This window comes from Pteropus alecto, unplaced genomic scaffold, assembly GCF_000325575.1.
Source record: "Pteropus alecto unplaced genomic scaffold, ASM32557v1 scaffold3, whole genome shotgun sequence".
Classification (NCBI taxonomy): domain Eukaryota; kingdom Metazoa; phylum Chordata; class Mammalia; order Chiroptera; family Pteropodidae; genus Pteropus; species Pteropus alecto.
The window spans coordinates 1,058,978-1,072,616 of NW_006442484.1; the positions used below are offsets into that span (position 1 = coordinate 1,058,978).

Below are 13,639 nucleotides of genomic sequence, written 5' to 3' on the forward strand. Positions count from 1 at the left end.
AATTACTGTTATTCCTGGGGTTAGTATCAAACAAGGAAACCGGATCCGAGGTGGTGATCTTGAAATTAAGCTTTGAACTTCCAACCTGAAAGCTGGTTTAGTCTGGTGCAGCTGACCACTTCACACACGAACTTAGTAAGAGAAAATGCTCTGAAAGAGGTGCGTTTTGAAGAAAAATAGACCCCAAGGGGAGAGGGAAAATCCAGGTGGAGCAGGAGGATATCCATTTGTTTTAAGGCAGCATAGCATAAGCAGGAGGTGAGGTTTTAATGGAGACAGTGTGTGAAGAGGTGTGTTTATTTTCAAAGCCAGTAGATGCTGATATTCATTAGTAGAAGGACCGGGAAAGAGAATTTCATTTTTCATCATTTATTCATGATCGTCACCATGTCTTAAAACTGGGTAAGGCCCATCATTACTGCTGAGTCTTGAGCAGTGTAGCTTCTCTAATGCCCTTCACTAGCAGGTCCCTTCTGGAGCGCATCATGGAAAATGGTGTCACGTGTTGTGGCTCACTAAAATATAATCCTGAACAGCTTTTGGAGCTCAGTCGTGTTAAAATGTAGAGTGATGTTAGTTTTCCAAGTTAACATTTTTCATATCTGAAATATTATCTCTTAAGTGCCTGGGCTTCCTCGCTATGAAATGCTGCATGCAGATAAACAGTGGAAATGCCTGTCATTGCACGCATTACACGGACTGTTTCTTGATTATTTATAGGAACTAAGAGAAATACATAATAAACAGCAACTCCAGAAACAAAAGTCCATAGAGGCTGAACGACTGAAACAGAAAGAACAGGAGCGAAAGATCATAGAATTAGAAAAACAGAAAGAAGAAGCCCAAAGGTGAGTCTTTTCAGTGGATTGTGGCTCCATCCAGAAGGAACTTTGAGTATTTTCTGTTCTTCGCCTGGCTCAACCAAGTACTCAGTGCACCAGAAAGAGCCTTCAGTAGTGTGTGTGTGTGTGTGTGTGTGTGTGTGCGCGCGCGCACACACATGCTCACATACACGTGTATATGTGAATCTTTGCATATATAAGTCCCCCCTGAAGTGTTTGGTTGGTTCCCAGAGCTCTCCTAAATTACCACCATGTAGATAAATGGAATTATACAAGGAAATTGGGACACTCGGTGTGCTCATTTGCATGCCAATGACCAAAATACGCTTCCAGTTCACAGCCTTTTAATAACAGGGGCGGGCAGAGTGCTGGCTTTGCAGTCGGAACCCCTGAGCGCTTGCCACCCGGGTTTCTCCAGCAGCACTGAGTGTGTCACTCTTCTTTCTGCTATTTTTTTCAACTTCAAGTTAAACAAAAGTACAAAAGGAGAAAATTTGCTACTGCTGCTACTTAGGATTACAGACACATTTTTGTATGGTTTTGTGTGCATATTTGTGTTTTTTATTTGTAAGTTTCAACAGTAAACTGTAGACATTTATTTTTTTAACCTACCTGATTTTGTTATTGGATATTTGACTTTTACATTCCAATTAATTTTAGAATCCAAGACTCAAAAATGACCAACTACCCCAATAATATAGTATAAATTGTAAATACTGGTTATTGAGATGAGACTAAAAGGATGAAGAAACAGATACTTTAGGCGAGTCGTTAACTTGACTGGGCTGAGCTCAGTTACGTGTTTTGGCTTTAAATAGCATTCTGCGTCTGGTGTTTGCGGGTTTTTCATGCCAGTGAGTAGTGAGGTGGGTAGGGTCTCAAACCAATTTAGAGGCCTATTTTATGGTTTTCTTGGGATAGGACTAGGATTATGTACAAAGAATTAATCCCTTGAATGTGTTGATTAACTCTAATTCTATCCTTTTCTTCAAAGTTTATAAGATTACTTTTATTATTCACACTGTACTACACTGAACTTTCTCATTTCTCAGGCTAGAAATAAATACAAAATATCAATACAGAAAGGTTAAATTTTCTGCTTACATTTGTATGGCAAATGGTACACAAAATATGACTTCAGAAATTACATGGTTATACACCGTAAATGGTGAGCTTTATTAGTAGTAAATGTTTAGCAAATTTTTCGTTATCATGAATAACAACTAACATCCCTACCCCTCCAAAACTTTTTTCTGTTTTCTTAAAAGATGTTTTGAAAATTGTAGGTAAAATGTTTAAGATTTAAGCTAAAAAGAATTATACTGTACTAAATTTTCACATTTCTACAGAGTAGAAATATACTATTTTTTTAAGTGGAAGGTAAAAGTTTTATCTGTTTATATTATGGTCCCTTGGCAGTTTCCTAATTCTAAGAGATGACCTTTGTGCGTTGGCCGTGTCACAGGATGGTAGTTTATGGTGTGGACTCTAGAAGCAGGCTGCCTGGGATTGAACCCAAGGCAGGTGTGGCTCTGTGACCTTGGACAAGTCACTTAATATCTCTAATTTTCCTCATTTGTAAATAATAATAAGACCTATCTACCCAGTGCAAACGTTAAAGTAGTTAATAAATGTGCTATTATTAACATCGTTATTAACATCATATCATTTATTGTTAGTTTCATTTAAAGTATGATCATTTAAAGTATTTTCTGATTTTATAAAATATTATAGAATAAGAGAAAAATCATTCCCAGCCTTTTCCTATGGGTTTCAAGTCGAGGCCATCCTAATTTTCAAGGATTTAATTGTAGTTATTCCTTTGTGTCAGCTACTTTGAAAAAGGAACACGGAGTAGTCGAATTCAGTGAAGTATATAAGAATTATTGCTTAGTAACGGATGGTTACTACCTCAAGAGTTTAAAATAATCTATTGTTTTGAGCATCAGTTTTGAGGAGCTTTGTGTGTGCATGTAAATGTGGTGTACCTTCAATGATCTGATTGATCATGGATTTATTTAAGTAATATTTCCTTTGCAGTGTGAGGTGTACTTTCTCTTCGGTGTGTTATGCCTCTCCCCGCCCCCCTCCACTTATATACCGATATTAAAATTGGGAAATATTTTTCTTATTTTTCTAATCGCTTTATAAGCTTTATCAGAAATATTCTTATTGTGTTTCTCTAAATCATGTGATTTCATCTCACTCAGAATTGGAGCCCTGAGAGCTTTTCTTTCGTTGATTCAGATTGCTCCATCTGAAGAACAGAGTCTCCTTGATGTTTAGCACCCCATTGACTAGATGGAGCTTTTTTGTGAAAAGAGACAATAGCAGTGTTAAGTTGGAGTTGCTTCCTTGCTATAATCAAGCGTTTTGTTGACAGACGAGCTCAGGAAAGGGACAAGCAGTGGCTTGAGCACGTGCAGCAGGACGATGAGCATCAGCGACCAAGAAAGCTCCACGATGAGGAAAAACTCAAAAGGGAAGAGAGTGTCAAAAAGAAGGACGGCGAGGAAAAAGGCAAACAGGAAATGCAAGACAAGCTGAGTCGGCTTTTCCATCAACACCAAGAACCAGCTAAGCCAGCTGTCCAAGCACCCTGGTCCACCGCAGGTATTAGAGGTCAAAAATAATTCTAGAAAATAAATCATCTTCTCTCCCAGATCCTCTTGAGAAATTTCCATGTCTAATCAGGCCCTGTCCTGTCTATATTAATAGAGGTGAGAATGTCAGTCTCCTTTTTTGGGACAGTGCAGCTGTTCATTCTTTAGGATCATTAGAATCCGTTTAATTCTTCCATCAACCTTTGGCTGCCATCACACTGCCATCAGTAGCTTTTTGCTGACAAAAGTGTCGTGAAGTTTCAATACGAAGCCCCATTCATACACCTGTATTCCAAATGGAGGTCGTAACCTTTCCTGCAAAAAAAGGTTCTCCAGTTCTCCAGTTATTTTCTCTGGGAGTTTCTGAGCTGTCTCAGTGGCAGGAAGTGGTAGCTTTTCTCCTTGCCTGCACTGACGCGACGACATTCACTGTCTTCAGTCTGCACTGCATAAAACTGTGTTCTTGACCTTTTGAAAAGTGTGACTGTTTTTTGTCCTTTGATCATAAATTGCCTCTTTAGATAATGATAAATGAAAAACTTTGAAATAGCTAGAAAATGTCTCTTATATCAGATGCAAGCTAGAATGTTTTTTAAAAATACTTGCGTGGCTGTATAATATTGTACAGCTTTGCAGATAATACTCAGCCGAATGAAATGATTGCCTTTTTCTTTGTATGGTAAATTATATTGATTCTATTGGTTTGATCATCAGTGTGCTTTTTCCTGGTATACAAAAGAAAAGAAAGGAACATTATTCTATGAAGGTTTGTTTCCTGTTTGCACAGTGGGTAGGGATGGGAGTGAAGGTTCAGAGTCAGGTCCAACACCCTCCCTACCTTCAGATGCACCCAGTCTGAGGAAAATGGCAAGTCAGCTGATCCACACAGGAGCGCCCGTGCCACGGGAAGGCATACCTGTTTTCATTCTGTTTTGATAGGAAAATAATTTCACCATTACTTGATCTTAGGCAATTAGTTCCTTATGGTTCCTCCTGGCATAAAATGAGGATATTTTCTCCTTCAGTTAGTGGGAAATTTTGCACATTATTCAGTTTTAAGACTAGATGAAGATAATATCTTCCCCTCACTGCTTTTCAGAGAAAATAGGTGGATGTCAAAATACTTGGGTAAAACAATTTAGAGGGCTGTGATTAGTTATTGTAAACCAGAATCCAAAATGTCCTCTGCTCAATGCGTTTTTAAAGTTTTCATTTCATTTAAAATTTAAATTATTTTCATCTAGGGGTGATCCTTAGGCTAAACTCCTGCTCCTCCCCCAACCCAAGGAAATGTAGGGGAAGAGGTACTTACTTCACCAGCAATTATTAGTAATAACTATTCTTGGAGAAATTCGCACTTGTGTTTTATATGACTACATTGAGAGCCTAAAACATCAATATTTCTATGTCTTTTAATCTGGAAGGCTGTGCCTCTTCGTCCCCTCCCAAATGCATTTCTTGGCTGATCCAGACTTTGAGTCGCATTCGAACTGCTTGCTACATTGTACTCCACACCCTGTGTGGGGGGGCGAGGGGTCTTGGTGCTTTACAGGTGTGCGCTGCTAGAGCCTAAGCCAGGAGGCCGAGAACCGGGACCCTAGACAGCCTCACTGCACTTGGCATTGGGATGACCTTTGTTTAGAGAGTTTACTAACAATGGGTTTGATGTGCTGACACCAGATCCGCCTCCCCTTCGCATTCAGCGTGTTTCAGAAATTCCTTGAATGGATGGATGTAGGTCAGATGTTAAGGTGGCAGTAGAGGAGACGTCCGTTATTTGGCTTGTTGTCATGCGTTTGTGTCCTGTGTAATGTTTTCTTTTTGTTCCACACCCTTCCCTTTTTGTAAACAGAAAAAGGCCCACTTACAATTTCTGCGCAGGAGAATGTGAAAGTGGTGTATTACCGAGCTCTGTATCCCTTTGAATCCAGAAGTCACGATGAAATCACGATCCAGCCGGGAGATATAGTCATGGTAAGGGTGACTCCAGTGAAAGTGATTTCTGTAGGTGATCAGCATCTGCGCTCTTTTGGACTTTATCTGACATCTGCGAAATCGTTAGTGAGTGTGAAATCCAATAATCCAGCATTGGCAGTTTTGAAGTATAATCTCAATCTTCTTCCTTGTCTATTAGGATGAAAGAAGACATTTAAAAATATATCCTAACATCACTTTGAAATAGAATTGTGAAAGAAAATGAGTTTTTATCACAGCCTTAGCATATTTTAAAATCTATAAAGATCTGGTAGTTTCAGAGTTTAGATTACTATGTATATGCTATGAGTAGTCTTTAAGAAATAGTTTTAAATGCAAAATACTCTGTCATATTCATTAATCACCAAGGATAACTTCTGTATCTTTGGGTCAGAGCATCTTTTTTCTCTTTGTGTGAACTTTGAATTGTGTGAATAATGAATTAAATACAGTAAATATGCTTTCTTAAGTATATATACTCTTATGATTGCAACTAAAACCAGTTTAAGAAAGAATAAAGCAATGTGATTGACCTAAATTATTTTATAAAAGAGAACAGTAGTTCCTCAGTCTAAAATAAAAGTCTTAGAAGTGGTCAAACTTTGCATTACTGTTAGCATTTTTAAAAATGATGGGAATGGGTCAGAATTTTAAATGAACTAGGAAAGTTAAAAATTGAAACGAACATGTTTCTCATGCTAGCACTACGTGTCTCTGAAGTATAAAAGGGTATTTATGTGAGTCCTTGTACTATTACTCATGCATTTTGCATATATATGTTATAGCTCTCCGTGTAGAATACATGATCTTTAATGGGCCAAAATATAAAGAATACCATGTTTATACTGAGAAAAATCAGTCTCTTTTCCCCTTATTTTTTTGGTAGCCTTTTCTTTAATTATAGGCTGGAAATAGAGGAGTCAAGACCAAGAGTCCAGAATCTTTAAAAATCAAAATCTTCTCAACATTACTGAAACCCTCTTCAAATATAGTCCAGCCTTCATTCAACTGTTTTTGAATGCCTGAAACATGCTGGGTGCCAGCCTCACTCATTCTTTATAGAAAGAACTGCTGTTTTCTCTTAAGGGTGGGTGCGTCTCTGTACCCATGCGTGGTGATGCGAGGTGGCCAGGTGTACAGCTTCTCCACCACCCCCTGTGTCCTACACCGTGTTTCCTAATGGCCTGAAGCTGCTTTACTCATACTGCCTCATCTCTGAAATAGCATGCCTTTTAAAGCAGATTAATTGTAAAATATTTAAATACCATGTAATAGCAGGAATCAAAAAATTACAAACGTACAGTGCAACATCAGATAGGACCTCATTACAAAATTGGCTTTTTACACTTTTTTTTTTAAAGCCTAATTTTTCGAAACTGGATTTTGTTGCAACACAAAGTACAGAAAAACAGTGTTCTGTTCTTGAGATGAGGAAGTGTTACCAATGTTAAGATAAAGAAATGTTACAGATGATCTATATGTTAATGAGAAAATGTTGCTCTTTTTGGAAATATAGTCTTGTTATAATGATACTGAGTCCTTTTCTTCAAATTGGCTAGTTAACCACCAGCTTGACTAGATGAATAGAGTGTAGATAATACTGTAAGAATAAAACATTTCATTAAACATATATTTTGCCTTGCTTTCAAACCTTTGCTTTCCTGGTGGAGGTTAAAGGGGAATGGGTAAGTGTTATGTAACTGTCAGGAAGTCCGCATCTTATTAAATGTTTTGTTCTTTTAAATCGCTTTAATTCTGTGTAAGTACGCATATCTTTGGATGTTGTCACGGCAGTAAAAATACCTTTTGAGTTTAGGTAGAACATTTGCTTAAAGGAAGAAAGGAAGGAAGAAAGGTGTAAAGGTTGGTGTTCCGGGTTTCTCTTTGCTAGATTCCACTTAAGGACTAACTCGAAGGCAAGTTATTGGGTCAAATCTCTACCTCAGGCCATGGACAAAAATAAGTTCCAAGTAGTTGTAACTTAAAAGATAAATTTCCAAAAATATTCTTTTTAAAGATGAGTATTGGAATAATATTCTGACTAAGAAATGACTTTGTAAGTTAAAACTAGAAGCCATAAATGACAAAAATGGACAAATTTGACAATATAAAAAAATTAAAACATATATTACAAAAATACATGAGACAAAAGGTTACAATCCATATTATATAGACTCCAAAAAGTTACTATGAAAGAAACCCACAACCTAGAAAAGTTGGCCAAAGATATGAAGATTCAGTTATAGATGAAGAAAAGTAAATGATTTTTAAAATATACAGAAAGATGCTTCATTTCATTGGTGATCAGAAAAATGCAAGTTAGAAAAGCAAGATATAGCATTTTTCATCTCTCAACTGAGCAAGTTTAAAAGTTTGATAATACACAGTTTTGTCAGGAGTGTAGGAAAGTGGATATAATATTGTCAGCATGGGTGTATGAATTGGCTAAGTCATTTGGGAGGCAATTTGGCAATACCTATTCAAATTTAAAATTCTCAGAAATTCTGTTATTCTCTCTCTGTTTTTTTGGCATATGCACAAATATATGTATATATGGATATTCACTGCAGCACTGTTGGTAAAAACAAAAAAGAACAACCCAGTATTATCCATCAGTAAGGGAATGGTTTAAAGACATAGTACAGCAAAACAATAAATATAATGATGCTTTTTAAAATTACATGGATCTCACAATGTAATATATATATGCCTTACTGCCGAGCTATACACTTGAAACTTACTGGATTTCGTTAACCAATGTGTGTATATGCCTTACTGCCGAGCTGTACACTTGAAACTTACTGGATTTCATTAACCAATGTCACTGTAATAAAAAAAATTTAACGTAGATCTACATACACAGATAAACTCTCTAGTAAAAGAAAAAAAGCAGAAATAATATAGAGGGTATAAATGCACTTGGGTTAAATAAAAAACTATTAACGTAGATCTACATATACAAATAAATTCTCTAGTAAAAGAAAAAAGCAGAAACAATATAAAGGGTATAAATGCACTTGGGTTAAATAAAAAACTATGTTATATAACTATGGTTATATATGTAAGTGTTTATGTATGTATTGCTAACAGTCTTGAAATATAGACATCAAACTGCTAACATTGATTACTACTGGGCAATAAAGAGATTTTCATATTTAATTTTATGTACTTTTATATTATTTTCATATTTACAAATGTATCAGCATTTTGTAATTTTTAATAAAGCACTAAAAATAAATCCAGCTTTTACAAGGATAACAGAGAATGTCTACCCAGAACTGAATGGTGTTTACTTTACCATAGACATTCCAGATATGTAATGAAATATAGACTGTCTTGCTAGGCGTAATTTATTGGCTTGCCAAAGGGACAGGAGCAGTGGCTTCATTTTATACTACAAAATGCAGCGTGACCCCGCCTCCCAATGGCATTCAATTGTATCACCTTTGTGAGGTTGACATCCAGCACAATAAAAATGGAAATTGACATAGAATAATACTAATTTATTTTATGAAGTTTGCAATTAAGGAACATGAGCACGAAAATATGTAGTTAGAACATTACTGTCAACCTCTCATGGCTGAATAATTAGGACTTGTTCACTTTTGTGGATACAGTAATCAGATTCTCAGATTGCTCAAACATCTGAAAAATAGCTAACTATACCTGTTAGATTTTAGAAGTCTGACAGTATTTCCTTTTTTTAACGTAGGCAGTCTTTGAAAAAACTTGATTATCAACATAGTGTTCTCCAAAAATGTTTTTTTATGGCTGATAAAAATTGAAGTGATAATTTGTACATAGTCTTGTTCTACATGTTGTTGATAATACAGAGAAATATAACATGAGGTCTGGCATTCATGTGTTTAAAATCTTTTTAGAAAAATAGGGAAAAACACATGGAAAGGCCAGTGCATGATGAAATTTTCAGTGAATGCTCACTGATTCTGCTAGGATTTCAAAGAGGAAACGAATCTGGACTGATGTTCTCAGACTTTGGAACAGAAGCCTCTTGGTTGAGTCTGACTTTGCCAGCTCAGGCTTAGATACTTTGAAAATCTATGGCTTGTCTTCTGATCTGGAGGGCTGGTACTTGGAGGCTGAATAAGCAAATTTGACATGTATTGGAATTATTTAGAATGTATCGTAATAGCGTAAGAAATTAGAAGACCTCTCTCTGCTTGCGGTTTTCTTGAGGTTTGTCTTAAGAACACAGGCTGATCATCTTCTTCAGCAGATTTAGATGGTGCAAGACTGATACATCAGAACTGCTCAGGGAGCTTAAAAAAATCAACATTCCTCCAGAATGGCTGACCCCCAGAAACTGGGAACTATATGTAATCCATAGATAGGACTCAGAATCCTCTCCATGTGGTTCTTTTAGGGAGTTAGTTTCAGGAACCACTGATCTAGCTGCTGATAAAACCTAATCTCTTTATCCTGTCTGGACTAGTCCTAAATTATTTCTGGAAAATATCTTCTTCTTGAAATACCCTAAAAAGGAGACCATTTTTTTTTTCAGCAGTTGTCAGCCATCGACCAGTCAATTCATTTTGGAAATTGTTTATCTTCTAATTTAGTGTTACTCTAAAGGTAAACTCATTTTTACCTTTTCTTCTCTTGATGGAGAGATTTTTCTAAGTGTAGTCAATAACTTTTCTTTCCTGCCTGCTTTAGATTTCCATAACCTTAACATCTGAGCTCTGCTGGTTTTGTAACAATTAGTCATAGTATCATCACTGTTTTGAGGGATCAGTACACGTATATGATCCCAGTGGGCCAAATCCTGCTCACTGCCTATTTTGTAATGAAGTTTTATTGGAACACAGCCAGGCTCGTTCATTTACATATTGTCTACAGCTGCCTTTGTGCTACAATTGCAGATGTGACAGAGGAAAAATTTGCTAGCCTCCGGGTTAGAGCTTTAGAAAGCAATCGTAATATCCTCATCCAGGAGTTTTGAGGGAGGCCTTATATTTCCAACTGGCAAATGCTCCCATACTCCTTAGCATATCCCAGGTGGCCACATGAGCTGGCCTGAGTCGGTACACAGTTTAAACTTATTTGCTGTCCGTGTTCTTTGTCATGTGAAAGGAGGGGATTTCTGTTTCCCTTTTTGTGACAAAGTCAGTGGTTTTAGAAATATTAAAGCTACCTACATAATGATGATGGCAGCCATGAAGCATATAAACATTAAGAAAAGACCTAATGTCATTGGGCTTCAGCCACGTGTACTTGAACCTGATAGCCGCTGTGTGCTTTTGACTGCTGCGTATATGCCCTGCAGTATACAGTGTATAATTGCTTACATCTCGTAGACTAGATCTGTTCCATATTCTCAGATGTGTAGGCACTATCTGGGATTCGCACTTTTCCCTTTGATGATATTCTGCAGATGCCTTGAGGTGTTGCAGTTGAACTGGTTAAATGAAGCTGTGTTAAGACTGACATTGTTAACATTTCAAACCCCCTGATTTATAGCCACCAATAGATGAATCTACTTTATGTATATAAAAGTGCATGTCATAGCCAGCCACGTTACCGGAAGTTTGGATGTCTAACTTTTCTTGTTCTATCCTAACCTTATGTAATGTTTTTCCACAATTAGATTGACATTTTGGGTAGTTTCCCAAATCCAGGAAGAAATACTTCTCGTTTTCATATGAGAACCTTTGTGCTTTCTCTAACTGGTTAGTTTAATTTAATGTGAAAAAAGAATTTTATTATATTCTCCGAACCTTAAAATTAAAATTTAATTATTCATAAAAATTAATGGATTTCTATAAGAATAGATCAAACTAATTAAGATTATTGTTTGGTCAAAGTTGACCAGTGAATTTCCCTAGTTAAATGTGAAATGGCTTGAAGGGCGGGAGAAATTCCTATTTGCACAGATACAAGGCACGCTCTCCCCTTCCTCAGCATACAAAGCGCCTTTCGGTGGGGAAGCATGCTTTCTGTCATATCAGCGGACAGGGCCAGGTGTGATCAGTTAACTAGCGTGGGAGCTAGACCCGCCCACAGAGTGGGACATTTCCTTAGGGCTTCAGATCCAATTCCAGACCTATCAACCACAAGACTTGTTAACCAGATAAGACTATGTCTCAGGAATGACAGTCATTCAGAGGATATGAGTAAAGCGGCTAACGTTCCAGGAAGTCCAACTTGTGCAGACCTGTAGGAGTTCCTGAGAAGCCGTGATCAGGGGTTGAACTCCAGCCCCTAAAGGGTTACTACTGGCCGGAAGGCAAAGCAGGAGGTACCAGGCAGGTGAGGGTGGAGGCCAGGCTTGTAGAACAAGCAGAAACCCAGACACGAGAACTGTAGCGCAGTCAGAGCTGGGCCAGAGGAGAGGTGGCTTTACAATATTGATCATTAAATGCTGCACCTGTGCCAGGCAGTGTTCTAAATATTTCACAATCCTCACAACGACCATAATAACGCAGGGACTGTGATTATCCCCATTTTACAGGTCAAGAAACAGAGGCAACAGGAGGTTAAACTTGCCCAAGGTCAGCCAGTCGATAAATTGAGGCAGTCTGATTGCTGAGCCCCACCCTTGGTCATCACACTTGGCCTTCTTGAGGCTGAGTTACTGTGTGGCTCCGGCCCTAACCCGCTCCTGCTTGACATTGGTCCTGGAATGAGTGGGAGGGGCAGGAGCCCGGCTTTCGAAGCCACTGAGAAATCGGGGCAGCCCTGGCACAAGCTGGCCTAAAAACAGCCGCGATGCCAGTGCAGAGCAGCTGTGAAGTTAAACTGTGTCATAATGTCACCAATAAGTATAGATGAGGAAGGGGAGGCGTGTAGCTCTTGAGTTTAGCATAAAATAAGATCCAAGTGGAAAAAATGTCGTCTTAAATCCTCGTCTCGAGGAACAGTTGGGGCTGCCCAGAAAAAGGAAAAAACAAAACGGTGCGGGGGCGTTGAATGCAAGTGGCTAATGTGTACACATCGGATTCGGCGTTAGCAGGAATAACAACTGTAAAGCAAAACACAGAACCTTCGAAGCAGTATTGCACTTTATCTCCGGCAACTTTTTTTGGGAGAACTCTTAGCTTTAAAAATTGCTTTTACCCATGACAATAAGGGTTCCCTAAGGTGGAGAGGCAAGCAGATGTCCCCGTCATACTGAATATTTTATAAATAACATGTAGAATTAAGTAGTAAGCTGAGTATTCTACTTTCTCCATCCCATCTCAAGCGTTCTTTTCAATTCAAGTAAGCTACTGTTACATCCAGTTATGTACTCTACACAAGAATACAGATAGCATTTGGTTCCCTAGTTTTTGCTTTATTTGTTTTCCGAATATTTGAGTGGATTAGAAGACTGGCATTTTTGCCAGTTTTTCCAAAATCATCGTTAAGACCCTACCTACTCATTTCTGTGATTTCTAAAAAGTAATGTTAATGTCCAATGAGGTGTTCGGTGTTTAACGTACTTAGGCTGTATATTAAGGGATTGAAAATAAGATAAGATCTCTGATAGGCCCTTATTTCACTTATAATAATGAATATAATTTTCTAACAGTGAATGTAATTGTCCTCCAAAGTCATTCTTCTGTTGCTCATAAAATAGTGGGGGTAACTCGCGAAGATAAGTAGAATCATTCTGCCGACTCTGAATGATCCTTTTGAGTCAGAATTAAAATAAAATGCAAACATTAAAAGCATTTGGTATAATAAATACCCTCTGTGAAAATTTTAAACAGCAGAATTCTATATTTTCATGTACACTTTTGTGAAAATTAAAGTTAAATTCGTACAAAAGGAAACTATGGGACTTTAATTAAATTGATGGTTACTATAAATAATCATTCCCTTAATTTTCTCATTATGTGTCTGTGGAGTTTTTAAATGACTAAACACAGCAGTCAACTTTACTTCCCATGGAAGCCATCTAAGGCTGTGTTTTTTATCTTTCTTGTCCCTACGCTGAATAACTACTTCATTATGAGAGATTTTTAGAGTACTAAATTTATATTGATTGCACCCTCGGCTTTCAACTTTAAATAATAAAGCCAAGTCAAATTACGTTTAATAATTACATGACTTCTTGAGTGATGAAGTGTGTCAGATCACTTTCCAATTCAAAATCGCTCTAAAATCTTAAACTATGGGCCTTAGGACTTCAGGCACTTTATCTGAACTGCCATTAATAGAAAAGGGAGCGGGGGAGAGCTAAAAAAACACAAAGAATAAGAACTTGAATTATAGCAC

At 37.5% G+C, this 13,639-nt stretch overlaps 1 protein-coding gene across 4 annotated transcripts in view; it reads left to right on the plus strand.

Moving 5' to 3' along the window:
* The window catches only part of ITSN1 (intersectin 1), a 178,887-nt gene that overhangs the window by 96,648 nt on the left and 68,600 nt on the right, over window positions 1-13,639 (plus strand). For all 4 annotated transcript variants that reach the window (XM_025039523.1, XM_015596590.2, XM_025039522.1 and 1 more), the window contains exons 17-19: window positions 721-848; window positions 3,226-3,455; window positions 5,298-5,419. In XM_025039523.1, coding sequence (XP_024895291.1) covers window positions 721-848; window positions 3,226-3,455; window positions 5,298-5,419 — 480 coding nt within the window. The remainder of the gene's footprint in view (window positions 1-720; window positions 849-3,225; window positions 3,456-5,297; window positions 5,420-13,639) is intronic.